General features: G+C 42.0%; 1 protein-coding gene across 11 annotated transcripts in view; it reads left to right on the plus strand.

The window, feature by feature from the left end:
* grb14 (growth factor receptor-bound protein 14) overlaps window positions 1–14,820 on the plus strand; it is a 279,490-nt gene extending 264,670 nt beyond the window's left edge. For 8 of the 11 annotated variants that reach the window (XM_068035226.1, XM_068035232.1, XM_068035234.1 and 5 more), the window contains 3 exons: window positions 74–161; window positions 7,742–7,835; window positions 11,891–14,354. In XM_068035226.1, the coding sequence (XP_067891327.1) occupies window positions 74–161; window positions 7,742–7,835; window positions 11,891–12,037 (329 nt within the window). In that variant the 3' untranslated portion in view covers window positions 12,038–14,354. Of the gene's footprint in view, window positions 1–73; window positions 162–7,741; window positions 7,836–11,890; window positions 14,355–14,515 lie in introns of those variants that run through there. The other 3 variants (XR_010975330.1, XR_010975331.1, XM_068035233.1) reach the window with 3 other exon arrangements.
* The last annotated feature ends 12,791 nt before the right edge of the window (window positions 14,821–27,611 follow it).

The raw sequence follows: 27,611 nt of genomic DNA on the forward strand, positions 1-27,611 counted from the left end.
ATAAAATTAGTACAAAAATATCATAATTTAGGTATGCCATTTTTAGGAATTCTATTTTGCTTTTGTAATGTAGCCATTCACAGGATGCAGCTGTGGTTTCATCACCGACTCTCCAGAGATGAAGCTCAAAAACTAATAGAACAACAAGGTCTTGTGGATGGGTAAGCATAGATTTTTTTTCAAAGGAATTTTATGATTATGGGGCATTATTTTCTTAAACCACTTCAAATGCTAATCCTTATAAAATTATAACAGCAAGTGTTTCCAGCTAGTTTGAATTGGGAGAACTGTTTATCTTGAAACCAGTAAATATTTCTATTTTAGATACATTTGTGCTTACTTTTGCTTACAGCTTCTATAAGACGGTGGTGCTGACACTGGTCTTTATGCCTTTTTGGTGCCAAGCCTTCAAAATTGCAATAGTTAAGCTAAATGTTAATATAATTGTAGTGTGAGATTCAGCCTCCTACCTAGTCTTTACACAAGAAAATCAGTTTATTACTGTGATTGTGTTGGAATCTTGAATTGAATTGTTTCTCATTTGTAGTCATTGAGATCTACACTTCTAAACTATTTATTCTTTGTATGCCACTTAATCGATGATGGAATAAGTTTTGTTTCAGATTTTTCATGCACTAACTGCACAGTCATTTTGATGGACTCATGTAATTGGTGTTGCATTGTGACACTTGTCCTATAGATTGAAATATTTGCTTAATAAATTTACCCTCTGTGCTGTTCAAAGAAAAAACATTTTTAACCATTAACATTTTAGGTACAGTGGTTGTCGAGGTTTTCTCTGTAGAAATTGGATGCTTTACTGCTGTTGCTACTTTAAAATAAATGCCAAAATATCTGTGGCTTAGAATAGCAACAGAAAAATGCAGAGCTCTACATAAACAAAAGCATTTGTTAGCTTGTGCTCAGCAAACTTAAAAATACCTTTTTTCCCATATTGTGTGTTGCTATAGGAAAGAACCTATCGAAAGGCTTTTTTGATATTAAAAGGAAATTGATTTGAAAAATACTATTTGTAAATTTGACTGCTGAAGTCCAGAGACTAGCACTGAAAATTGCCTCACAGTTTGCTAGAAACAAGCATTTTGACTTTTACTTTAATCTCCACCAGTTGACATTTGGAGTTTGGCTTTGAGCCAATCAAATGGCATTGAAGGCTGATATGTGGATGTCCTTGATTGCTTTGGCTCTCAAAATGAAGTTCAAGCCATAGGAAACCAGATGGTGGGGAAGTGGAAATATAAAATTTCTATTCCCATACAAAACTTAATAGTTATTTGTTATTGGGGTGGAGATGGAATTATCACACTCAATGTGAAGGATTTCAGTTTTGTTCTATTTTGACTATCCAGTCTCAGCGTCAAGCAATTTAGATGCATAACAATACAAATAAGGACAGAGTAAAATACGCCTATTCTGCATCAACAGCCTGCTGTAGCACCAATATCTGAACCACACTCTAATCATACCAATGAGATTTTTTTTTACTCTCAAGTCCAGTAACCCTTAATGAGCCAGATGATTCTGAGTACTCTATGCCGTGGGCTCATGGCTATGAAGAACTCGGCTTAGACTATGGAATCAATTTCAGACAGGAAGCTGGCAGCCAGAGAAGAAAGGCTGTTTACATTCCATCAGTCTGACCTGGATTAAAACATTGTACGCAGAAGTGAAAGAATAGTGAGCTGAATCCAGTGTATCACCAAATCATAAATTTATTTTTATTTTTGAATTCTTGAACCATGTCAAGATCTCAAAAGAAATACAACTCTTCTATTCCATCCTCAACGGACTTGTGTTGTGCTTAGTTGCATTGCAACATGTTTGCATTCATTTAGTATCTTTATCACAGAAGGTTATTTCAAGACACTACACACTGGAGGAAAGTAATTGATGGCAAGTCATTATTGGGAGTTAAGAAAGATCATAGATTTGGTTGAAGAATTGGATTTTTAGGAAGCTTTTACCACTGGAGAATTAAGTAGAAAGTCAAAAGAGTTTTGGGGGGGAGTTCCAGAAAAATGGTTGAGACAACAGAAGTCTGTTGCTGGTAGTGGAGTAGAGGGATGGATGGTTATATGTAGTCAATCAGTGGTGGGGTTGACAGAAGCCATGGAGGAATTTGTAAATCAGGATTAGAATTTTAAATATAAGCCACTAGGATCAGAAGAACAATGTTGGGGTCAATTGCAGGCAGGATTTAGAGTTGGGATTTCAATGTAAGCATCAGAATTTTAGACTTGTTGGAGTTTGTAGAGAGCAAGATCAAGAGGCTGACATTTAGGGCATAGAGTAAATTGAGTCTGGAAATAGCCAAAGCCTGGATTAGTGTTCAACACTGGCAGGGTTGAGTAGAGCAAAGAGTTTGACAAAATTGACAAGGAAAGTGGTTTTGGTGAATAGGATATTGGGTTAAAGATTAGCTCTGGATTGAATAGAGTGACAAGGCTTTGCACACTCCGATTCAGCTTAATGAGTAGGAAGGGAAGAAATGGAGTTGGTGATGAGCAGAGTCTTTGGTAGAAACTAAATTGGAAGCTTTTATTTTTCTGGTAGCTAATTGGAGATAATTCTAACTTATCTGCAACTTAATGGCAGGCGGGCAATCTGAAAGGACAAGTGGATGTGACATTTAAGGAAGTTATGAAGAGGTGCAGCTAGTACTGTCACCATATATGTAGAAAATGACCCAGAACCTCGGGATGATACCAACGGTAGCAGGCAAATGAGGATGAGGGGACTTGGGATATATTCTTGTGGAATTTTGAGGGTGACTGTGTACGGGTGGGAGGAAAAGCCCTTGTTGGAGATGCAGTGGCTGCTTTGGAACAAGGGCAGTCCTATGAAGCTGAATGACAGTTAATATATATGAATATATGAACATACAAATTAGGAGCAGGACCACTCAGCCCTTCGAGCCTGTTCCGCCATTCAATAAGTTCATGGTTGAACTGATTACTCCGCATTTCCACCTACTCCCAAAACCATCCACCCCCTTGCTTATCAAGAATCTTTCTACCTCTGCCTTAAAAATATTCAAAGACTATGCTTCTACCACCTTTTGAGGAAGAGAGTTCCAAAGACTCACGACCCTCTGAGAGAAAAGATTTTTCCTCATCTCTGTCTTAAATGGGCGACCCCTTATTTTTAAACAGTGACCCCTTGTTCTAGATTCTCCCACGAGGGGAAACATCCTTTCCACATCCACCTTTTCAAGACCCCTCAGGATCTTATATGTTTCAAACAAGTCACCTTTTACTCTTCTAAATTCCAGCGGATAGAAGCCTAACCTGTTCAATCTTTCTTCGTAAGACAGCCCATCCATTCCAGCTATTAGTCTAGTAAATCTTCTCTGTACTGCCTCCAATGCATTTACATCCTTCCTTAAATAAGGAGACCAGTACTGTACACACTACTCCAGATGTGGTCTCAACAATGCCCTGTATAGCTGAAGCATAACCTCCCTACTTTTGTATTCAATTCCCCTCGTGATAAATGATAACATGCTATTAGCTTTCCTAATTATGTGCTGTACCTGCATACTAACCTTTTGCGATTCATGCACTAGGACACCCAGATCCCTTTGCATCTCAGAGCTGTGCAATCTGTCACCATTTAGATAATATGCTTTTTTTTAATTCTTCCTGCCAAAGTGGACAATTTCACACTTTCTCACATTATACTCCATTTACCAGGTCTTTGCCCACTCACTTAACCTATCTATATCTCTTTGTAGCCCCCTTATGTCCTCTTCATAAGTTACTTTCCTACCTATCTTTGTGTCATCAGCAAATTTACCACCCATACCTTCGGTCCCTTCATCTAAGTAATTTATACAAATTGCAAAAAGTTGAGGCCCCATCACAGATCCCTGTGGCACACCACTCGTTACACCTTGCCAACCAGAAAATGGTCCATTTATGCCTACTCTCTGTTTCCTGTTAGCGAAACAATCTTCTGTCCATGCCAATGTGTTACCCCCTACACCATGAGCTTCTATTTTCTGCAATAACCTTTGATGTGGCACCTTATCAAATGCCTTCTGCAAATCTAAGTACAATACATCCACTGGTTCCCATTTATCCACAGCACATGTAATTCCCTCAAAGAACTCCAATAAATTGGTTAAACATTAGTTCATTTTCACAAAATCATTTTGACTCTGCCTTGGAGTTTTCTAAATGCCCTGCTATAACGTCTTTAATAATAGCTTCTAACATTTTCCCGAAGACAGATGTTAAGCTAACTGGCCTGTAGTTTCCTGCTTTCTGTCTCCCTCCCTTTTTGAATAATGGAGTTACATTCGCTATTTTCCAATTTAACGGAACCTTCCCTGAATCTCGGGAATTTTGGAAAATTAAAACTAACGCATCAACTATCTCACTAGCCACTTCTTTTAACACCCTAGGATGAAGTCCATTAGGACCCGGGGACTGGTCAGCCTGCAGCTCCAACGATTTGTTCAGTACCACTTCCCTGGTGATTGTAATTTTCTTGAGTTCCTCCCTCCCTTCCATTTCCTGACTTACAGCTAATACTCGGATGTTTCTTATATCGTCAAAAGTGAAGACCAATGCAAAGTATCTGTTCAGTTCATCTGCCATCTCCTTATTATCCATTATTAATTCCCCAGATCCACTTACTATAGGACCAACGCTCACTTTGTTAACTCTTTTTTAAATATCTATAGAAACCCTTACTATCTGTCTTTATATTTCTAGCTAACTTTCTCTCGTACTCTAATTTTATCTTCCTTGTCAATCTTTTATTCATTCTTTGCTGTTTTTACATTCTGTCCAATCTTCTGACCTGCCTCCCAACTTTGTGCAAATATAGGCTTTTTCTTTAAGTTGATACTATCTTTAACTGTTTTAGTTAACCACAGATGGTGGTTCCCACCCTTGGAATTTTGATTTCTCGTTGAAATGTGTATTTCTGTATATTCTGAAGTATCTTCATAAATGTCTGCCCATGCATCTTTATTGACCTATGCCTTAACCTGATTTGTCAGTTCACTTTAGCTAGCTCTGTTTTCATACCCTCATAATTGACCTTATTTAAGTTTAAAATACTAGTCTTGGACCCACTCTTCTCTCCCTCAAACTGAATGTAACATTCAATCATATTATGATTGCTGCTACCTAGGGGCGCTTTAACTATGAGGTCATTAATTAATCCTATCTTGTTGCACAATACAAGGTCTGGTATAGCCTGCTCTCTGGTTGGCTCCAAAACGTATTGTTCCAAGAAATTATCCTGAAAACATTCTATGTATTCCTCATCTAGGCTACCTTTGCCCATCTGATTTTTCCAGTTTATTGGTTAAAAATCCCCCATAATTATCGCTATACCTTTCTGACAAGCTGCCATTATTTCTTCCTTTTATACCCTGACCTACAGTGTGGTTAATGTTAGGTGGCCTGTACACCACTCCCACAAGCGACTTCTTGCCTTTATGATTTCTCATCTCTACCCAAACTGCTTCTACATCCTGGTCTCCTGAACTTAGGTCATCCCTCTCTATTGCGCTAATACCATCATTAATTAACAGAGCTACCCATCCACCTTTTCCTAGCTACCTGTCCTTCCTAAATGCCATGTACCCTTCAATATTCAGGTCCCAATCTATATCATCCTACAGCCATGTCTCTGTAATTGCTATCAGATTGTACTTATTTATTTCTATTTGCGCACTCAGTTCATCTGTTTTGTTTGAATGCTACATGCATTCAGATACAGAGCCTTTAGTTTTGTCCTTTTATTATTTTTGTAATCGCTAGCCTTATCTGTCGATTTACTCTTAGATTTGTACACTCTGTCCCTTCCTGTCACAGTCTGTTTATAATTTCCCTTATTAAAACTTTTCTGTCTTGCCTTGTCTCTACTCCTTGATTTACCATATCTTCCCAAATTTGATCCCTTGCTCCCATTATGCAGGAGGAGGATGGCTTGATTTACTATGTTAGAATACCAAGGAGAACTCCAGGAAGACCATGAGGTGAGGCATAAGTTGCTGTAGTTGCAGTCAAAGAAAAGAACACTGACTTTGATTAGTATAGTCTCCATGTAAGCGAGGCAAACAATTGAAAGGTGAGCTTCAAGTGAGGCGTGTGAAGATGGGCATAGGATTGGAAAGTAATAACTAATTCAAGATCCTTTAGAGTGGAAAGAGTGGTCAAGGGTGGGCTTATTGAGGAGGGGTGATAATGGTGGTTTTGAAAGCAATAGTAGGTGAAGTTATTCTTTAAATTCCTGCCCCTCTTTCATTCCACCTTTGTGTCAGGGCCTTCAGCTGATTCACCCTACTCTTTGGCATCTGCTCCCCAAAAACGGCTTTTGCTTTTCTACCTCTCCTCCCACGCTTACAAGCTCTCTCAAACCATGGCCTGAATTTTATGCCACCCTAAAGAGCCGGATGGTGGCGGGGTGTGGCATAAAATAGAGCGGGAAGCTCCGGGAGGCATTCCTGATCTGCTTCCGCCTCCGTTGCCACTTTATGTAGGGCAGCGGGGCAAAAAACGGCCTTCTGCCCCAGGCCAATCAAGGCCCTTAAGTGGCCTTTGCCTGCCTCCATGTGGATTTTACGCATGGCTGGTTGGGCAGCCAAGGACCAGGAGAAGCCGCCTGACAAAACCAGGCAGCTCGCGAGCGTCCCGGGGGGCCCTGATGATTGGGCACCCTGTGCCCGATGGAGGGCCACTCCCGCTACCCCAACCACCCCCAAGACCCAACAAAACCCCTCCCCCCCCCAATCGACCACCCTTGCCTTGCTGGGGCCCGACCAATTACCCCCAGCAATGCAATCAAAACTTACCTGCCTTCCCGGCTCCCAGGCATTTTCTCTTCATGCTGGGTTGCAGTCCCAGCAGTTGCCACCCCTCCCAGTGGTGCTGCTGGGACTAAGAGCTGCCAGCCCACTGATTGGCAAGCATCTCTTTTGACGGGACTTCCTACCTCCAGCAGGTGGAAGTCCCGCCTCGCACCAATTGAAGCCCGGGGACCTGCAAAATACGGGTCGGATCCCAGGTGAGGCAGAAGCGTGCTCGCCTCCGACTTTTCAGTTGGTGGCCGGCTCCCATCTGCCTACCTTAAAATCCCGGCCCATATCTCTTTAGCCAAACTTTCAGTCACTTCTCTTAACCCTCCTGCAGAGGCTTGGCACCCGCTCCTTTTTTTTTCTGCAAAACATCTTGATATTTTTTTCTACATTAAAGATACTTAAGTACAAATTGTTAACAATGTTGGCAGTTAAAGAGGCCAGTAAGGCTAAATGAGCGACCAAGCGTTAAGAGGGGAAAGCATCAAGGTAAGTTTTTAATGGATGAGTCCTACTATTGCTTTGGTAAAGTGTCCTTCTCAAGAGCAATTAAGTATGTACAACAACTGCTGGCCTTGCCAGCGATGCTCACATCCCACGAAAGAATAAAACAACAATTACTGTTCTAATTATTATCTGCCTCTCCCTTCTAAATATATTGTACATGTAAGTTAGTGCACTTACTTGCAGTGCAGCTTGGGTGTTGGCTTTTTTATATCTGATATGTTGTTAAAGATCTTGATTATGAGGAATTTTCCTTTTGTTAACACAGAACTCATTTGATAGGGGGGAAAAATTCTAGTAATAGCTTTTCTCCATAAATCATGCCAAGTTTCAGTTAAACAATGGTGCACAAACAACTTAATGTGCATATATAGTTTTTTCCCCACTTTTCACCCCATATAGGATGTTTTTACTGCGGGACAGTCAAAGTAATCTGAAAAGTTTTGTTTTGTCGTTGTGCCATTGTCAGAAGATAAGACATTTTCAGATTGTTCCGGTAAGTAGTTGAAAATAAAAATTCAATAGTAATTGTTTATACTGATTTATTGTGACTGTGTGTTTGATGATACATGATTGCAATAAGGCAAAACTGTCATTTTAAAGTGCTGCTTTGGTTAATGCAATAACTTTGAAAGAAAGAAAAATTTAATTCTCATTGGCCAGAATTTTACGCCACCCCAGCGAGCCAAATGGTGGTGGGGGGTGGCGTAAAATGGAGTGGGAGGCTCCAGGAGTCCTTCCTGACCAGCCTCCGCCTCCGCCCCACTTTACGTAGGCGAGGGGGAGGGGTGGAAAACAGGCCGCCCGCCCCAGGCCAATCAAGGCCCTTAAGTTGCCAATTAATGGATTTTACCCGTGGCAAGCGGGCGTCCTGGAGCCGGGAAAAGCCGCCTGGTGAAAGCTGTTGGTCTCTCCGCGCCCCGTGGTGGGTGGGGTGGGGGGCCTGACAATCGGGCACAGGGTTCTCGATTGAGGGCTGCCCCCACTTCCCCAACCACCCCCATAACCCAAGACACCTCCCTTCCCTCCCACCACCCTTGCCTCGCTGGGGCATGCCTGATTGCCCCCGGCAAGGCAACCCAAACTTACCGGCAGTCCTGGCTCCGTGTCCTCGGCTGGGCTGCAGTCCCAGCAGTGGCCACTGCTCCCTTTGGGACTAAGAGCTGCCAGACCGATGATTGGCCGGCAGCTCAATGAGGCGGGACTTCCTCCCTCAAGCGGGTGGAAGTCCCGCCTTGGAACAATTAAAGCCTGGGGACCTGTAAAATATGGGATGGAGCCCCAGGCTAGGCTGATGTGGGTTCGCCACCGAACTTTATGTTGGTGGCAAGTTCCCGTCCGCCTGACCTAAAATCCAATCCTTTTACTGTCATTGATCCCCAAAGTTAATTCTGCAAACTGCATCTTGCAGCCAACAATATGTTATATCCCAAGGATCTTCAGTTGTTCAGAGGGTCATAATGGATGCAGGCTTGAAGAAAGTTTTGTGCTAACTTCTAAGGAAATTGTGCCAGTGTTAGGTGTGGATTGCCCTGGGTGGCAACGAGAGTTTCTATATCTGGAAGTAGACAAAGCAATACTTGTACTAATACATAAGCTTTGCATTCTTGATAGTTGCCAAGTACAATGTGGCATTGATTTGCTTAGGGTTATTGGGAGGAAAATAAGATGTTACATAGTAATATAGAAAAGTACAGGACCAAAAAAGACTCTGCAATTCACCTGACCAGTGTCCAATATAATAATTTTGAAAATACCCACTCTCTCAACAACCTATCCAATGCTTAACTTTTTTTTTTAACTTCATATCCCGCATGAGCCTTCGCTTTTCCAAAATAAACAAACCGAGGTTATTCCACCTCTCATCATTTGTGCCTTAACCTCTGACTGTATCTCCCAAGATCTAGTTAGCTTTACTTACTGCACTGTTGTTTTCATTGGATTATCCACTGATGCCTTTATGCCACTCTCTTTTGTTGTTCCTGTAGCAGAGAGTCATCTAGTTTATATTCACTCTATTTATTTTCCTTGCCTCATCCCATTTCCTTGCATTTGTTCACAATAAATGCCATTTGCCTCTCAACATCCCAATCTATCCAAATTGTTTTTATGTTTCGTTTGCCTGTGCACTGTTGTTTGAACCCCCACCATCAAATTTTGCCATCAAGCCAACTTTGTGTCTGTGCCTGCTCCAGGTCATTTATATACACTGCAAACAGCATTGGCCCCAGCACTGACCGCTGTTTGATCCCATGTACGCTCGTGTGTGGCCAATGTGGTTCCATTTACAGAGACCCTTTGCTTTCCCTAGTTTAGTCAATTTTCAACCCACCTCAGAATCTTTCTTTATATTCAAAACTTGTGAATTTAATAGCCTCTGTGGCACAGTGTCAGCTTTTGTGAATTCTAAATACATCACATCCACAGAATTTCCATTGTCAGCTGATTCATCATTTAATTGAATAACTTCACAGTAAACATGCTGGGCAACATTGACTTACCATAAACCTGTGCTGACTCCTAACATTAAATAATTGTCTAGGTTTTTATTATCCCCTCTTTCAGGCTGTCTTCTTGAGATTGTACCAAGATCCCTTTTTTTAAGATTGAAGTTCTGGTAACTATTTTCCTATTCTTGGGCTCTCCTCCTTTTCTAATGATTTTCTGAAGACAAGCATGTGACCAATAAGGCTAGTTATGCTAGCCACGTTAAATAACCTTGTATGATGTTCATTCTGGTATGGTGCCTTGTCTTCCTTTCCCTATCAGTGATCTCCATATCTTAAATTTCTATTTATTTTACCTCACCCCCATACCAAAAATTCAACTTTGTGATGGGAAGGTTCCCTACGGTCTGCTTCATGAATATTAAAAAGAATTTTAGTATAGGTCAATTGATATCATCACACTTGGGGTCTTTTAATGACCACACTGTTTTTATTTTATCTGTTAGATGTGAATATATTTATAGAAATTTACTTGTATTCATCCTAATCCACCATGATACTGGTAGCTTATACTTCAGGAACAATTTATTTGTTTACCTTTATTTCTACCATTACTTCCTTTGTTGACCCATATCTGCCTTTTTCCCGTTGTTAGCCATTTTATCATTGGAGAATATTCAGTTCTGTACTGTGTAGCATTTCTAAACAGGATTCACTTTTCTTTCCTGATTTATTCTGGTAACTGTGCTGTGCTCTCCAGTCCTGCTTCCTTAGTTTCCCCCAAAATCTGTCTTTCTGGAGTAGAATATTTCTACAGTACTCATTGGGGGTGAATTTCCACATGATTATCATTTTTATGGCTATGGAAAAAGACTGTGGTCTGGAGTCATATCACAAGGGCTTCCTTCCAGCCTCAGTCCTTATTCCTTGGAGCACCACACCAGTGGGAAGTGGCACTAGGTTGCCCAGAAATGAGGTTTGTCAATACACAGCGGCTCCCTGCCAGGAGCAAATTGCCATGAGAAGAGAGCCTCCCAAGTTCCAGACCCTTTTGTAGACCATAAGCAGCAAGCCAGCTCTTGTGATTCTGGCCCTCATATTGCACCTAGGAGTAGGACTAGAATAGGTGAAAGAAAAGCAGAGCTCGGGGCCAAGGTGGCTCAAGGCATGTGAGGCAATGGAAGTGGCTTCTCAAATAGTTCCCAGCTGCAGAAATTGCTAATAAAACTTACCACTTATATTCAAATGAGGGCACTTGGAACTCAGCAGGCAGATTGCAAAAGGGCGTAAAAGTGCAAAGGAACTTGAGGGAAGGGTTTTTAAAGACAGAATACCTTGGAAATGGCTTGTGGCTTGATTGCTTTTGCCACAAAAGTTCCCTGCCTCAATTATTCACAAGAAGTATGCCAGAACCTAGGGGAATAAAAAACAAGCTAGGTTCATAGAACACGTACAATGGTTGTGGACAGAATGGGGGAGGACAAAGGAAAAATATTCCTTTGGGGTTACTAAAAGCTGCCCTTTTTTTCACAATTGAGGAAATTCTGACGAAGACGTAACTAAGCTCATTTTTGTTGTCCTGTGCCGCCAAGTATTTCATGGAATAACTATTTGCCCCTTTTTGTTTGCTATAAACCAGTCTTGGTGAGTTTTTTTTTAATTGCAAGTGATTGGAAGGGTATTTCTGTTGATGAAACTTTTTATGATTTTGACTATATCACATTGTCTATTTTTATAATGTATTCTAGGAATAATTCATTATAACAAAATCTAGTAGTGAACGTAATGTCCTCGAACATGATTGTCTTCTGATGCACATGTACCATGGAATTATATAGCACAGGAGAAGGTTATTTGGCCCATCATGCCTGTGTTGGTTCTTTGAAAGAGCTATTTAATTCGTCCCACACCCCTGCTCTTTCCCCATAGTCCTGCAAAAAAAAAGCTTTTTGCTTGCATTACTGATAATGGTTTCATTGAAGTTGCTGCAGAAGTACAATTATGAAAGGATACAAAATAACAGGGTTGAGTAATTATACAGAAACTGTTGCATACATATAACCGCATTGGAACTGTTTCATAAACTGCTATGTAATCAATGCAGCTAGAAGAAGATGGAGAATTATATTATTCCCTGGATGAGGGCCACACCAAATTTACTGATCTTATCCAGCTTGTGGAGTTTTACCAACTCAACAAGGGTATGCTGCCCTGCAAACTGAAACACCACTGTGCTCGAATTACTCTTTAATCTCCGAAGCCATCAGCCCATCTGGAATTTTTGAATAATAAATACAGTGCGAGCCCAGGACTAACACACCAGAACTGTGAAAAGGTATTTGTTGACAATTTACATGGTGCCTCAGACCGAGGAAAGTGAGTGGAATTGGATGGTTCAATTCATACTATTCAGTACCTGTTGGCTGATTTTATCCAATTCGTATATGTGGAATCAGTGTTTTGTTGTGTGCTTCTCTTAATGGCAGAATTATCAGAACAAAATCAATATTGCATTACGAAAAGCTACACCACTCAAGGGAGAGATTCACAAGAAAATGGTCTCAGCTCAACAAGTGATTTTTATAAAACATTAACGTGGGATTACTGTTCATTGCATGCCATGAGTATTGAAGCACAATATATTGCCAAGAGATTGTTTCTTCAAATGATAAAAATTAATGCTAAACAGCTTGTTTTCATATTTTGAAGAGAAGTTAGCAAATGTGCAGATTCAGACAAGTGCATTTTTTTGGAAGTTGAGAACTGTGCATTGAATTATCTGTTAGTGGATATTGTGTATGACGGAACATGTTTGCAATGTGTTAATACATGCAGCATTGCTTTGCACAATGCAATTTAAATATCAAGCATTCTTAAAATACTTTGCAGTCACTTAATGGCTGGAATTTTACGCCACCTCAGCGGGCGGGACGGTGGCGGGGGGTGGCGTAAAATGGAGCAGGAGGCTCTGGGAGGCCTTCCCGAGCCGATCCCGCGTCTGCCGCCACTTTACATAGTGCGGCAGGGGCGAAAAACGGCCCGTCCGCCCCCGGCCAGTCATGACCCTTAAGTGACCACTTAATGGCCACTTAAGGGCTTTCACCCACCTCCACGAAGATTTTACGTGTGCCCAGCAGGCGGCTGAGGACCCAGAGAAGCCGCCTGGAAATACCAGGCGGCTGCTGATCGTCCCGGGGGGGGGGGCCCCTGATGATCGGGCACAGGGTGCCCAGTGGAGGGCCGCCCCCACTATCCCAACCACCCCCAACACCAGAAACGCCCCCTGTTTCCCCCCCCATCAGACCACCCTTGCCTTGCCAGGGCCCAACCGATTACACCCGGTGAGGCAAACAAAACTTACCTTAACTGCAGGCTCCGTGTCTTGCTCTGCGGTCGGCTGGGCTGCGGTCCCAGCAGTGGCCACCGCTCCGGGTGGGGCTGCTAGGACTAAGAGCTGCTGTCCCGCTGATTGGCCAGCAGCACAATGAGGCAGGACTTCCTTCCTCAAGTGGCTGGAAGTCCTGCCTCGGAACAATTAAAGCCTGGGGACCCGTAAAATATGGAACGGGTTCCACCGACTTTTCCATCGCTGGCCAGCTCCCGTCTGCCCAACGTAAAATCCAGGCCAATGTATTACATCTTTATTTCCACACAAATACTACAAATGATCACCTAAATTGAGTTTTGCGGTTCAATATTGTAATTGTTAGTACAGAATATGTTAATATCAAATGTATTGTAGCAATGAAACTTACATTCTTCACTGCTCCCAAATTGTTATGTGATTATTCCCTCATAAATTTGGCATTCTGGTCCTTATAGTTGATTATCAGAACAGGCTTTGTGATATAAAAAATTATTTGGAGATGAGTCCTCATATTATGACCAATGTAACTTATAAATCCAACTCATGGATGATGTCTGATTGAGAACTGGCTTTAATAGGTTTTGAAATTAAGATGAAGCCTTTCTGTGACAAGCAGTCCTTATCCCCATTTTTAACAGTAGCATGTTAATGAAAGTTTACTGTAATCATAAATATATTCATGTATTAAATATTTTGTGTTCTGCCCATGTTCTTGCCATGCTGTTTAAAAATACTTGCACATCACCAAAGTGTTGTAATAATGAAATAATTTATTATCCAATTATAAAGTTGAAGTCAAATACTTTTTCTATAGAATGCCAAATTTGCATATTGTGCAGTTTTTTATAGCTCAAGTATTCATTTTGTTTCTTGAAAAAAGTTTTTTAACATCATAATGCAAGGACTTTATTTTGTCTCTAACCTGAAGGAATGCAGACACCTTGCTACAAGTACACTCTACTATTTCCGCAGAAGTCTTCACTTTTGGTTGTTCCTCCCAGAAAGTGTGATTTATGCGCTTGGGAGAAAAAGAGCCCTTTTTAATGTGAGTTTTCTGTTGTATAAACTTTTCAAAATGTTCTTCTACAGATCAGCCTGGAGGATAAATGGTTGAACCAGTTGCAGGCTGGTCTATTTTCTGTTAAAGTGAACTATGTTTCATTGTCCTTTTCTACATGATGAATAAAGTTTTCTTCAATTTTGTCTTTCTATCAATTTTATGATGCTATTCCGAGGAAAGTATGAAATTAATAATCCAAATGTACATTTTGTGATTTTAGCATTGTGGCTATTATATAAAATGTAATGTGCATGAAGAATTCTTCACCTTTTTAAAAGCTAATTTTTTTATCTTTTGTGCAGCATATTTTTTCCACCCTCAGTGCTATGATTCATTCCAGTGTTTTTGGAATTTATAAATTGACGGTCAAAATATCAAGCTGATCAGAATTTGCAGCAAGCTGAATGAACAATAGGCGTACGTCTCGTGCTTTCTCTTATGGACACCACTGAAGATTATTTTGCAAAACCAGGAAAGATTATACCTGATCACATTCATAAGTTGTCTTGCTAAAACTTCCTTTTCAGTTTTTAATTTTAGCAGGTTTGACCATGGAGAATTTCGAAAAAGGATTGTAAAATTAATTGGCTAACTAAAATTGTAAAAACAGCAGTCACAATGTGTTCCTTTTTATTATTTCTGATGGTAGAGTGATGGGTTGTGAGAAGAATTGCAGTTGTAATGAAACTGCAGCATACATGCATTGAGTGAGGAGCTCAATCCTTACTTAGTTTGAGGCTACCTTATTTAAATAAATAAAATACACTCCCTGTGCACAATGGCTCAGACATGAAAGCTTGAATGATGTGGTGGTAAGGCTGATGGGGAAAATATAATGAGATGCAGCTACTTCATGATAAGTGATCACAAGGTGGTAAAAGTTCTTGAACCCTATGAGGATACATCAGCCTGGGACATCAGAGTAGCACAATGCCATTCCAAAGTTGGAAGAGAGATCCCAGATGGACCAAATGAAGACATTAATTCTGTCTTCTGTTCCCAATGGAGCTATTGTGGGATTTTCTTAGGCTAATTGATCACTTCAAGAATCAATTACCTTTTGGCTGCTAATTTTTCTGGGGCCACAGTGGGACGAGAGCTAGGAGGTTGTACTGCTGACTCCTGCCATGGACATGACCCAGAAACGTTCCTCAGAAATATTTTTAATGCTGGGAGGCAAATGAAAGAACCACCCACTTCCTTGCTTCCCAACCAAAGTTTTTGTAGCCTGCTCTTCACAGGGTGGAAAGCTGGCAAAACCTGAATTCTAACATGGTTTTCAGCCTCCACTGGCAGTTACACCAGAGAATTCTGAGTGGAAATGCAGGGCTTTGTTCTTTAGGAAAAGCTTAAAGTAATTTAGTTTTATCATCCCTTCTCTCTTTCCCCCCGCCCCCCATACTGCCACATAAATTACAGATTTTGTAAAGATGTAGCAGTATGTGAAAAGCAATGGAAGGCAAAGTGACCCTGGAGGCACAAAACTGAGCCTCCAGGACCTGATGGTTTCTACCCCAGGGTATTGCACGAAGTAGATGAGGAAATTACAGATACTTTAGCCGTGATCTTGTAAAATTTTCTTGATTCAGAAATTGTCCCTTTTGATTGGAAAGTTGCCAATGTCACTTTATTGTTTAAAAAAAATGAAGAAGCCAGGAAATTATAGAGCAATCCCAATTAAGGGCCTCATCCCACTGCCGCCACAATTAGTTGTGTGGCACGCGGCCCTGTCACGGCACAAGAAGCATGGCATGGAAAACTGGGATGCTTCCAGGCTCCTGGGGCGGAGGGGGTGGGGGAGCCTTGTTAAACAGCCTTGGTACCGGAACGAGGGACCTGGTGTTGGGAAGGGGAGTGGGCACTGAGAGCCAACCCCCTGCCCTTGCTAGTCACCCTTCTGGACCCCCAACCAACGAGACCCCTCCTGTCCTGACCTACCTGTGGCCTGGGTCCAATGCTGCTCCTGGGCCTTGGGTAGGTGCTCCTCCAGCAGTGGCCACCGCCTCTGCAATGGTGCTGCTTCAGTGGAGAGCTGCTGGCCTCTGATGCTTCCAGGTCCTGATCCTGTGGAACACCCACCGCTGCCCATGTAATTGGTACTAGATTTGGCGCGCCTTCTGGAGAAAAGGCATTGTGGGATTATCAGTGTCGCTTTTTCTGAACGTCGAAACTCCCATCACCAACATAAAATTCCGGCCATTGGGGGGCCCTCGTGAGGGAATCTAGAATGAGGGGTAACAGTTTCAGAATAAGGGGTTGCCCATTTAAGATGGAAATGAGAAGGAATTCCTCATCTCAGAGGGTCATTCATCTTTGGAATTCTCTACCCCAGAGAGCACAGGAGGCTAGATCATTCAATATATTCAAGGCTGAGTTAGTCAGATTTTTGATCAACAGGTGAGTACAAGGGTATGGGGGGCAAGCAGGAGAGTGGAGTTGAGACCACAGACAGATCAGCCATGATCTTCTTGAATGGCAGAGCAGGCTTGAGGGGCCAAATGGCCTACTCCTGCTTCTATTTCTTATGTAAAATTGGAATTTTATTGCAATTATCAGAATTGGAACATGGCTGTTCAGGGTTGATGTCAGGAAGCACTTCTTGACATACATAGGTGTGTAAAAATAAGTAGGTGTAAAACATGTGTAAGACCTTTGCCCAATTTTCTAATTACTTTACACCTGCACGAGTGCAGCTAAATAAAATAGGCCTTGTGATGCTATTCCAAACACTAAAAGTTGTAAAAGTGGAAGCCATAAGTGGGCCTCATTTCTGCAGTGATTAGAACAGCATCCTTTTTGGGACTTGAGTTGAAACAATGTTGGATAACACTCTGATGTTCATCATGAGCAGTAGACAAATCTTTAATGCTTCATTGCAATTAATAGACTAGGAAAGCATCAAAGGTTTACCATCCAGTTTCTGCCTCGGAACTGAAGCCTAAATTTGGCTGGGCAAACTCGTGAATCAACAGGTTAGGGTTTTATTAGCATTTAAACGACCAACCTCTCATCAGGAACTGAACAAATTCCTCAGTGAATAAACTAACTTGTTCTTGCCAATTATCAAAAGACAGCCACCAAAAGCATGAGTTAACAATTGATTATTAAAATCTGGGGGAAACTTGTATATGTAAGTGACACACCCACACAACTCTGGTACCCTCATAACCTGCAAATCAATGAAGTGTTGGCACCTAGGCATGCCAAGTCACTTGCTAGTTCCCTAGCTTCAGGTTTTTGCGAACAAAGAACCTTAATCAAGTCAAAACAATGCAGGAAAATTTATGCCATCCTCAATAAGCAATCTTGTTCTGTTATTTTAAAGCTGTGTCTTCTGTACCTGGTAGGCATTTTTTTTTTGCATAAACCTTCAAGTTTAAATTAGAATTAACCCTTTTCTAATCTTCCGTCTAACTCTGACTACTATATTTTGAAAACACATTGAAGGTAATTCTTTGGGCTTTAGATCAGACTGATGGAATGGATATCCTCTCTTTGCTAATTAAACAGGCTGATTATTTGGGCCAGTTACAACCCAGTTTCTGGTGGAGCACATAGTCCATAGTCAAAACTTGGCCCTACTTCAACACTGACTGCAGCAGATGGTGGATTTAGCAAATTACAATGTTAAAAGATGCAGCAATAAATGCTGTTCTCCACTGGGAGTAAAGCATGATTTTCCAATATACATGGAGTGTTACACATGGTGTAACCAATTCAGTTTGGAACTGGGAGGTCTTTTTGCTAACTGCAAAATATTTCATGCTGTAGTTTGTGATCTGAAAATGCACTCCCTCTCGATAGCTATAAAATTTTGTTTGAATTTCTCAAGAGGAAATGCAACAATAGTTTACTCAAAATTGCCCTTGTGCGTGCTGTAGCTCACAGGTATTCTGAACATGAGACCTTACAGTTGTTCTTTGACAAATCCTATTTTAAAGTCTCATTGCAAACAAACTGATTTGAGTTATATACTGGACAGTTCATCTTGGATTTTATAAGCAGGATTCAATTGTTTTGAAGTGATGAAATACTCAAAAAAGCATTCTGAAGATCTTGTGGGAGAAACTTATTTAGCCACAACAAGTAGCTAGACAGGCATGACCCTAAATAGAAACACAACACTATCTGAATTTAAAAACAGAAGGAAAGAGAACACTAACCACTTGCATTTCTATGTACTATCTACATGATGCACTGCAGCAACTCACCAAGGCTCCTTCAACAGCACCTTCCAAACCCATGACTTCTACCACCTAGAAGGACAAGGGCAGCAGCTGCATGGGAACACCACCACCTGCAAGTTCCCCTCCAAGCCACACAACATCCTGACTTGGAACGATATTGCAGTTTCTTCACTGTCACTGGGTCAAAATCCTGGAACTCCCTTCCTAAAGGCACTGTGGGTGTGCCTACACCCCAAGGACTGCAGCAGTTCAAGAAGGCAGCTCACCACTAACTTCTCAAGGGCAATTGGGGTTGGACAATAAATGCTGGCCTAACCAGCGATGCTCACATCCCATGAAACAAATCGAAAAAATAGTTCCAATAACATAATAAAATGTCCCATGTGCTCTATAGGAGTACAATCAAACAAAAATTGACACAGAGCCGAAGAGCGAGACTTTTGGACAGACAAGCAAAAGCTTGCTGAATCAGATTTTATGGACTGTGTTGAAAGAGGGAGAGGGGAATAGGTTTAGGAATGGAATTCCAGAGCTTAGTGCCTAGACAGATGAAGGTATGTCTGTCAATGGAGGGGCAAAAGAAGTTGGGGATGCACAAGAGGCCATATTTGGAGGAGTGCAGAGTTTTCTGAGAGCTTGAGGAGGTTGCAGAGATAGGAAGATGCAAGGCCATGGAAAGGTTTGAATGCAAAGATGAGAACTTCACAAGCTTTGCAGTCTCAAATTTAAAGAGAAGGTTTAGAGGTGCACTGTGAAGAATACATAAAAGTTCAGAAATATATTCGACGGAATCCAGAGGGGCTCAGAAGAACCTGGAAAGAGCAGAGCTTCAGACATTAAACACAATAGCAGCAGGATCTCTGTTCAAGAAGGGTAAGAATAATAAATTGCTATAAACCAGTTAATTTAACTACATTTTTGTGGAAACTTCAAAAATTCAATAATTTGACATTCATATTCAAATAGTGAGCATTTAGAAATGCATCAGATTATCAAGGGCAGCCAGCATGGATTTGTTAGAGGCAGTTCATTTTTGACAGATTCTTGTAAAAGTGAATGGATTTACAGGGAATACAGTATATATATTGTATATGAATTTTCAGAATACCTTATACGATGTGTCAACACAAAAGTTGAAAGTTTGGCAAACCAAAAGGGAGACTCAGGAGGCCGTAGACAATTAGGCAGAATGGGTAGATAGGGTAAAAGATGCAATTTAATGTGAATATGTGAGGTGATGCATTTTGGGAGGAATTGGACTATGGTCTATATAGTAAAGAAAATATACTGAAAGGTGTGAAAGGAACATAATTCCGTGAAAGTGTGAATGCAGATAGATAAAGCCAATAAAAGAAAGCCAGGATGTGATTGGGAGTGATTACTGAGTTGCTAGGAACAAACCAACAGGAGTAGGCTATTCAACTTCAAGCTTCTTCCTGCATTTAGTGAGATCATGACTGATTTCTGACCTTGGCTCCATACCTCTTTAAACTTCTGGCAAGCAAAATATATCAATCTCAGATTTAAAATGATTAGTTGAATTCAGAAACTACTCCTTTATGTGGGACAGAATGCCACATTGTTACCATCCTTTGCTTGAATTGATGGTTCCAAACTTTTCTTCTGAACGGCTTAACTCTAATAAGGTTGTCCTAGACTTCCCCCACCAGCTCACAAAGTTTCTCTGCATCTAAAATTTAAAAAAAAAGAAATGCTGAAAATACAGAGCTGTTCTGGCAGCATCTGTAGAGTGAAACAAAGTTCATGCTTCAGATTTGATGACCTTTCATCAGAATTGGAATAAGTTGGAGATGTAGCAGGTTTTAAGCAAGTACAGAGGCAGGGCAGGGTGGGTGCTGGAAGCAGATAAGGGAAGGTCATAGAGTTATACAGCACAGAAACAGGCCCTCCGGTCCATCGTGTCTGTGCTGGCCATCAAGCACCGATCTATTCTAATCCCATTTTCCAGCACTTGGCCCGTAGCCTTGTCTGCTATGGCATTTCAAGTGCTCATGTAAATACTTTTTAAATGTTCTGAGGGTTCCTGCCTCTACCACACCTTCAGGCAGTGCATTCCAGATTCCAACCACCCTCTGGGTGATAAGATTTTTCCTCAAATCCCCTCTAAACCTCCTGCCCCTTACCTTAAATCTATGCCCCCTGGTTATTGACCCCTCCGCTAAGGGAAAAAGTTTCTTCCTATCTACCCTATCAATGCCCCTCATAATTTTGTTTGTCTCAATCAGGTCCCCCCTCAGCCTTCACTGCTCTAAGGAAAACAACCCAAGCCAATCCAGTCTCTCTTCATAGCTGAAATGCTCCAGCGCAGGCAACATCCTGGTGAATCTCCTCTGCATCCTCTCTAGTGCAATCACATCTTATAGTGTGGTGACCAGAACTGTACTCAGTACTCCAGCTGTGGCCTAACTAGCATTTTATACAGCTCCATCATAACCTCCTTGCTCTTATATTCTATGCCTCGGCTAATAAAGGCAAGTATCCCATATGCCTTCCTAACCACTTTATCTACCTGTGCTGCTGCCTTCAGTGATCTATGGACAAGTACACTAAGGTCTCTCTGACCCTCTGTACTTCCTAGGGTCCGACCACCCATTGTATATTTCCTTGCCTTGTTACTCTTCCCAAAATGCATCACCTCATACTTCTCAGGATTAAATTCAATTTGCCACTGCTCCACCCATCTTACCAGCCTATCTATATCGTCCTGTAATCTAAGGCTTTTCTCCTCACTATTTACGACACCACCAATTTTCAGGTCATCTGTGAACTTACTGATCATACCTCCTGTATTCATGTCTAAATCATTAATGTACGCGACAAACAGCAAGGGTCCCAGCACCGATCCCTGTGGTACACCACTGGTCACAGGCTTCCACTTGCAAAAACAACCCTCGACCATCACCCTCTGTCTCCTGCCACTGAGTCAATTTTGGATCCAATTTGCCAAATTGCCCTGGATCCCATGGGCTCTTACCTTCTTAACCAAGCTCCCCTGCGGAACCTTATCAAAAGCCTTACTGAAGTCCATGTAGACTGCATCAACTGCTTTACCCTCATCTACACGTCTAGTCACTTCCTCGAAAAATTCAATCAAGTTTGTTAGACATGATTTCCCTTTGACAAAGCCATGCTGACTATCCCTGATTAATCCCTGCCTCTCCAAGTGGAGATTAAACCTGTCCCTCAGAATTTTTCCAATTGTTTCCCTACCACTGATGCTAGAGTCACTGGCCTGTAATTACCTGGTTTATCCCTGCTACCCTTCTTGAATAACGGTACCACATTCGCTGTCCTCCAGTCCTTTGGTACCTCTCCTGTGGCCAGAGAGGATTTGAAAATTAGTGTCAGAGCCCTTGCTATCTCCTCCCTTGCTTCACATAACAGCCTGGGATACATCTCATCTGGGCCTGGGGATTTATCCACTTTTAAGCCCCCTAAAACAGCTAATATTTCCTCCCTTTCAATGCTAATTGATCTAAAGGTCTGTGAAAGGGTGGAGGGCAAGAGAGATTAAATAATAAAAGGGATGATGGTGCAAGGCAAATGGAATGGTAATGTGACAAGTAAAGAAACAAAAGATGAGTCTGGAGGAAGTGTGAATGGAAATAGCAGAATCATCACCAATAGCTGCAGTCCAAAAGCCAATGGGGACAAGGTTATGATCTGAAATTGTTGAACTCTATATGAAGTCCAGAAGGCTGTAAAGTGCCTTATCAAAAGATGAAGTGTTGTTCCTCACCTTTACATTGAGCTTCATCAGAACAGTGTAGGAAGCCAAGGTCAGAGAGAGGTGGAGAAGTAAAATGACAGGTGACCGGAAGGTCAGGATCATGCTTGCAAACTCAACTGAGGTGTTCCACAAAGCAATCATCCAGTTTGCATTTGATCTCCCCAATATAGAAGAGGCAAAACATGAATAGTGAATACATTATATTAAATTGAAAGAAGTAAAGGTACCTTGCTAATTTACTGGGCACGTGTGTGTTGGGCCTTGGACGGTTGGAAGGGAGGAAGTATGAGGATGGGTTTTGCATCTTCTGCACTTGCATGGGAAGGTGTGTTGGGATGGGCATGGGATGCTGGGAGTAACTGAGGAATGGATCAAAGTGTTGCAGAGTGGACGGTTCCTTCGGAACACTAACACGGGAAGGGAATATGTGTTTGGCGGTGGCATCATGCTGCAGATGACAGAAATGGCAAGGGATGATCTATTGAATGTGCAGGCTGATGGGGTAGAAGGTGTGCATAAAGATAACTGTGTCATGGTTCTGAGAGGGAGGGGAAGGAGTCAGAGCAGAAGTGCAGGAAATGGAATGGAGATGGTCGAGGGCTCTGTGAAGCATGGTGAGGGGGAATCCTTGGTCATGAAAAAGGAGGATACGCTGGAAGGTGTAGTGCGGAACCGTTAGAAAAGATGCGACAGAGACTGAGAAACTGGGAATGGAATAGAGTCCTTACAGGAAGCTGAGTGGGAGAAAAGTAGTCAAGGTATTTGTGGGGTCAGTGGGCTTATCATGGATATTGGTTGATAGCCTATCCCTAGAAATAGGGATAAAGAAGTCAAGGAAGGGAAAGGAAGAGTTGGAGATGGACCAGGTGAAGGCGAGGGTAAGGTGGAAGTTGGAAGCCAAGTTGATGAAATTTTCCAATTCGGGATGAGAGCAGGAAATGGCACTGGTACAGTCTTCAGTGTACTGGAAAAAGAGGTGGAGGTACAGGGGGAATATCTGAGTAAGACTGGAAAAGACCTCTCTCTGTCTGCCTCTCTCTTTCTCACACAAAGGGCTGAACTTTATGAGTGCGCCACAGTTCGCGGCGGCGCACTCTAAAAACAGTATGCATCCCACACGGATGCGCCGTCCCTGAGCCCCCACGATATTACGCCCGGGGGCTCATTTAAATAGAGAGGGCAGAGCGGCTGCCCCGATGATGTAAGGGGGTGGCCGTTGCGTCCCTGGCAATGGTGTCCGGCACCACCACGCAGGCGCCAACGCCATTTTTAAAGGGCTCTAAGCCCTTACAATGTAGTTTTAATTTTTAAAGGTGCACTCATCGGGAAGTTTTATTAGCAGTGAATGAAGACATTGAGGCCCTTCCCCAACCCCCACAATGGTCATTTAACTGGCATTTGTTCTCAAAAAATAATCTGTTGCCTTCACGAACTTTTGCTCCAAGCCTTTGAGCATTTGGCCTGATGAAGAGTCAATGACCTGAAACGTTAACTCTGCTTCTCTCTCCACACATGCTGCCAGACCTGCTGAATATTTCCAGCATTTCTTGTTTTTATTTCAGTTGGAAGTCTATTTGCCTTAACGGTAGCCTGGAGAGCTGGAACCGATCACTCTGGGCCTAGGAATTGGGTGGAAGAGAGCAGAGGAGGGAGAGCGATATCAGAAAGATGGGATATGGTGTGGAGGGTGGGGATATGGCGCAGAAGCAGGTAAGCTGAATCTAGCAGATAAGTGGAAAGACAGGCCAGGGCTAAATTTAAAATGGAGATTAAATCTGAAGCACACAGCCTCATTATAATGGGAGCAGGTTGGTTGCCTGCCCTTTGTTTCACCCCTGTTAAAACTGGAAGTGGGTGAGTTTGAGGCAGTTTGTGTTTGAGTTTGAGATTTTTTTTAAACATTTTAAAATCTCAACTGACCCAGACCCACCCTTTTTTTGGAGGCTATAATTCTCCAATTATTTTCAAGGAGTTTATGGCCTCCTTATTCTTCCTATAAAATGTGCCACTTCACACTTATCTATATTGAACTTCATTAACCAATAACACACCAATTCTGCAAGTTTATTAATGTTTTCCTGTATTTTGTCGTACTTCTTCTCCTTATTAACTATACCCCTCAATTTGGTGTCATCTGCAAATTTTGAAATTGTACTTCCGATTCCCGAGTCCAAATCACTTACAGGTATGGTGAAAAGCAGTGTTCCTAGCTCCAATCCTTGTGGAACTTAACTTTCCACGTTTTGCTGGTCTTAGTAACTATCTTTAACTCCATTTTATATATTTATATATTATTGTATACTGGAATCAGGCAGGCATTGGAATAGAGACCAACCTGAAAATGACATCAAATGGAACGTGGGTACCAATGGGATGGCCAAGGTGCCCTCGCCCCCACCCCCCATGCCCCACCCCTTTTTCAACTTTTTTTGGGCGGCACAGTGGTTAGCACTGCAGCCTCACAGCTCCAGGGACCCGGGTTCAATTCTGGGTACTGCCTGTGCGGAGTTTGCAAGTTCTCCCTGTGACCGCGTGGGTTTTCGCCGGGTGCTCCGGTTTCCTCCCACCGCCAAAGACTTGCAGGTGATAGGTAAATTGGCCGTTGCAAATTGCCCCTAGCATAGGTAGGTGGTAGGGAATATGGGATTACTGTAGGTTTGGTATAAATGGGTGGTTCTTGGTTGGCACAGACTCGGTGGGCCGAAGGGCATGTTTCAGTGCTGTATCTCTAAATAAATAAACTGCCAGCTGCCTGTTTTTCAAAGCATCGCCTTGGTAATTTGCTCTGTCCTGTGGCACCACCTAGTGGTTAAGGGACCGTTGACTTGTGTCATGAATTTATTTTACAATATGCATCATTTAGTTTGAACAGTCCTGGATATTTATTCTTTGTATAACACTTGTAATAAATATAAATGAGTTTTTTTCCCCTTTGTTTCTACTTATTAGGGCTTGACTAGTTGTAGTGTATATAGATTACAAAAATGCTGCAGTTATTATGTCATTAGTTCTGTACCTGATGTCTGGAATTCAAACACCTCGAATGCACAACCTATGATTAACAAATCTTTCATGGTTGTTCTTTAAAGCCCATAAATTTAAATGCGCAAATGTGCAGTTCAAGACCATTGAGATTTTCCTTTTACTGTTTCCATCTGTGAATTCACATGTAGCTATTAATTGTCTAAACCCTTGTAAGAAATATATCGAACTATCTTCCTAAGAATGAAAATTTAAAATATATTTTCGTTGACATGAGATAGTGCCTGAGGTTTTCCCATGATTGCATCCTGAAGTTATGAAGCTCTCACTGATGTGGTCTGACAGCATGGTGCTCTTTTTAACCTTTTTGTAACACATGCAAGACATTTTTCAAAACTCAATATACTATTTTCATTCAAGTGCAAGAAAAATTCTGCTTATGTTGAATAGCACAAAGCAATCTATGTGCTACTGTTATTCGTAATTGTATTTGACTCAGTCCTAACATAGGCCTAGAATTTCCTCAAGATGAGTTACACCACTGTTTCCAAATTTAAAATAATTGCACCCACCAGTAGCATCTCAAAGGAATTACAGGTGGATTTTCTAGGTCTGCTCATTTGCATTCCCATTGGTACAGGCATTGGTTGAAAACCCATGCAAAAGAGGTGAACTACATGGAAACTTCTGTGCATATTTTACTAAGACAATTCAGCCAGTTGACTGGGATAAACAAGGAAGAGAGGAATGTTACAAAAACAAAATACTGCAGACGCTGCAAATCTGAAATAAAAACAAAAATGCTGGAAATACTCAGCAGGTCAGGCAGCCAGCATCTAGGGGGGGAAGCAGCGAGGCTGGGAGCGAGGGGGGAGGGGGGAAGCAGAGAGGCAGGGACTGATTGGCTGGGGGTGGGTGTGGGGGGGCAAGTAGCAACGCTGGGAGTGAGCGGCCGAAGCGAGATACTGTTGGGAGGAATGGAGGTGGCGATTGCAGCCATTGAGGAGTGAGGCAACGCTCGGATGTCATTACGTCTGTCGTCATTGTGTGGTGACATAGATGAGTGCATACGCAGTTTCATACTGGCAAGCTGGCAAACGTTTGGATGCACTGATGATGTTGGCGATCACTCTGCGCATGCTTTGCGTTGTCAGGAGACACTCTGTAGGTTTTAAGCAAGTGCGAGAGGATGGTGGAAAAAGAACAAATGGGAAGATTTGTGATGGGATGGGAGACAGGAGAAATTACATGACAAAAGGTTTGGTGGTACAAGTCCAAAGGGAGTAGCAATGGGGCAAGAAAAGAAATAGAAGATGTGTCTAGAGGAGATGTGAACAGCTGCCATCCAAAAGGAAAAACAAGAGACAAATGTGAATTTATATAAAACACTGGTTCGACCTCAACTGGAGTATTGTGTCCAATTCCGGGCACCACACTTTATGAAGAATGTGAAGGCATGGGAGAGGGTGCAGAAAAGATTTATGAGAATAATTCTGGGGATATCTCGGAAGATAGATGAGGGTAGTGCAGTTGATGTGGTTTACATGGATTTTAGCAAGGCTTTTGACAAGATCTCACATGGCAGATTGGTTAATAAAATAAAATCCCATGGGATCCAAGGAAATGCAGCAAGGTGGATACAAAATTGGCTCATTAACAGGAAACAAAGGGTAATTGTTGACGGCTGTTTTAGTGACTGGAGGGCTGTTTCCAATAGCGTTCCGCAAGGCTCAATACTGGGTCCCCTGCTTTTTGTGGTGTTTATTAACGATTTTGATGTAAATGTAGTGGGCGTGATCAAGAAGTTTGCGGACGACACAAAAGATTGGCCGTGTGGTAGATAGGAGGATAGCTGTAGGCTGCAAGAAGATATTGATGGTCTGGTCAGATTGACAGAAAAGTGGCAAATGGAACTCAACTTGGATAAGTGTGAGGTGATGCATTTGGGGAGGTCAAACAAGGAAAAGGAATATACAATTAATGGGAAAATACTGAGAAGTGTAGGGGAAGTAAGGGGCCTTGGAGTGAATGTCCACAGATTCCTGAAGGTAGCAGGACAGGTCGAAAAGGTGGTTAAGAAGGCATATGGAATCCTTTCCTTTATTAGCTGAGGTATAGAATACGAGAGCAGAGAGGTTATGCTGGAACTGTATAACTCATTGGTTAGGCCACAACTTGAGTACTGTGTGCGGTTCTGGTTACCTCATTACAGAAAGGATGTAATTGCACTAGAGAGGGTACAGAGGAGATTTACAAGGATGTTGCCAGGGCTTGAAAAATGCAGCTATGAGGAAAGATTGGATAGGCTGGGGTTGTTCTCCTTGGAACAGAGAAGTCTGAGGGGAGATCTGATTGAAATGTATAACATTTTGAGGGGCTTGGATAGAGTGGAGGTGAAGGTTTTATTCACCTTGGCAGAGAAGTCAGTGACGAGGATTTATAAATTTAAAGTGATTGGTCGAAAAACGAGAGGGGAAA

This window comes from Heterodontus francisci, chromosome 7 (genome assembly GCF_036365525.1).
Source record: "Heterodontus francisci isolate sHetFra1 chromosome 7, sHetFra1.hap1, whole genome shotgun sequence".
Taxonomy (NCBI): Eukaryota; Metazoa; Chordata; class Chondrichthyes; order Heterodontiformes; family Heterodontidae; genus Heterodontus; species Heterodontus francisci.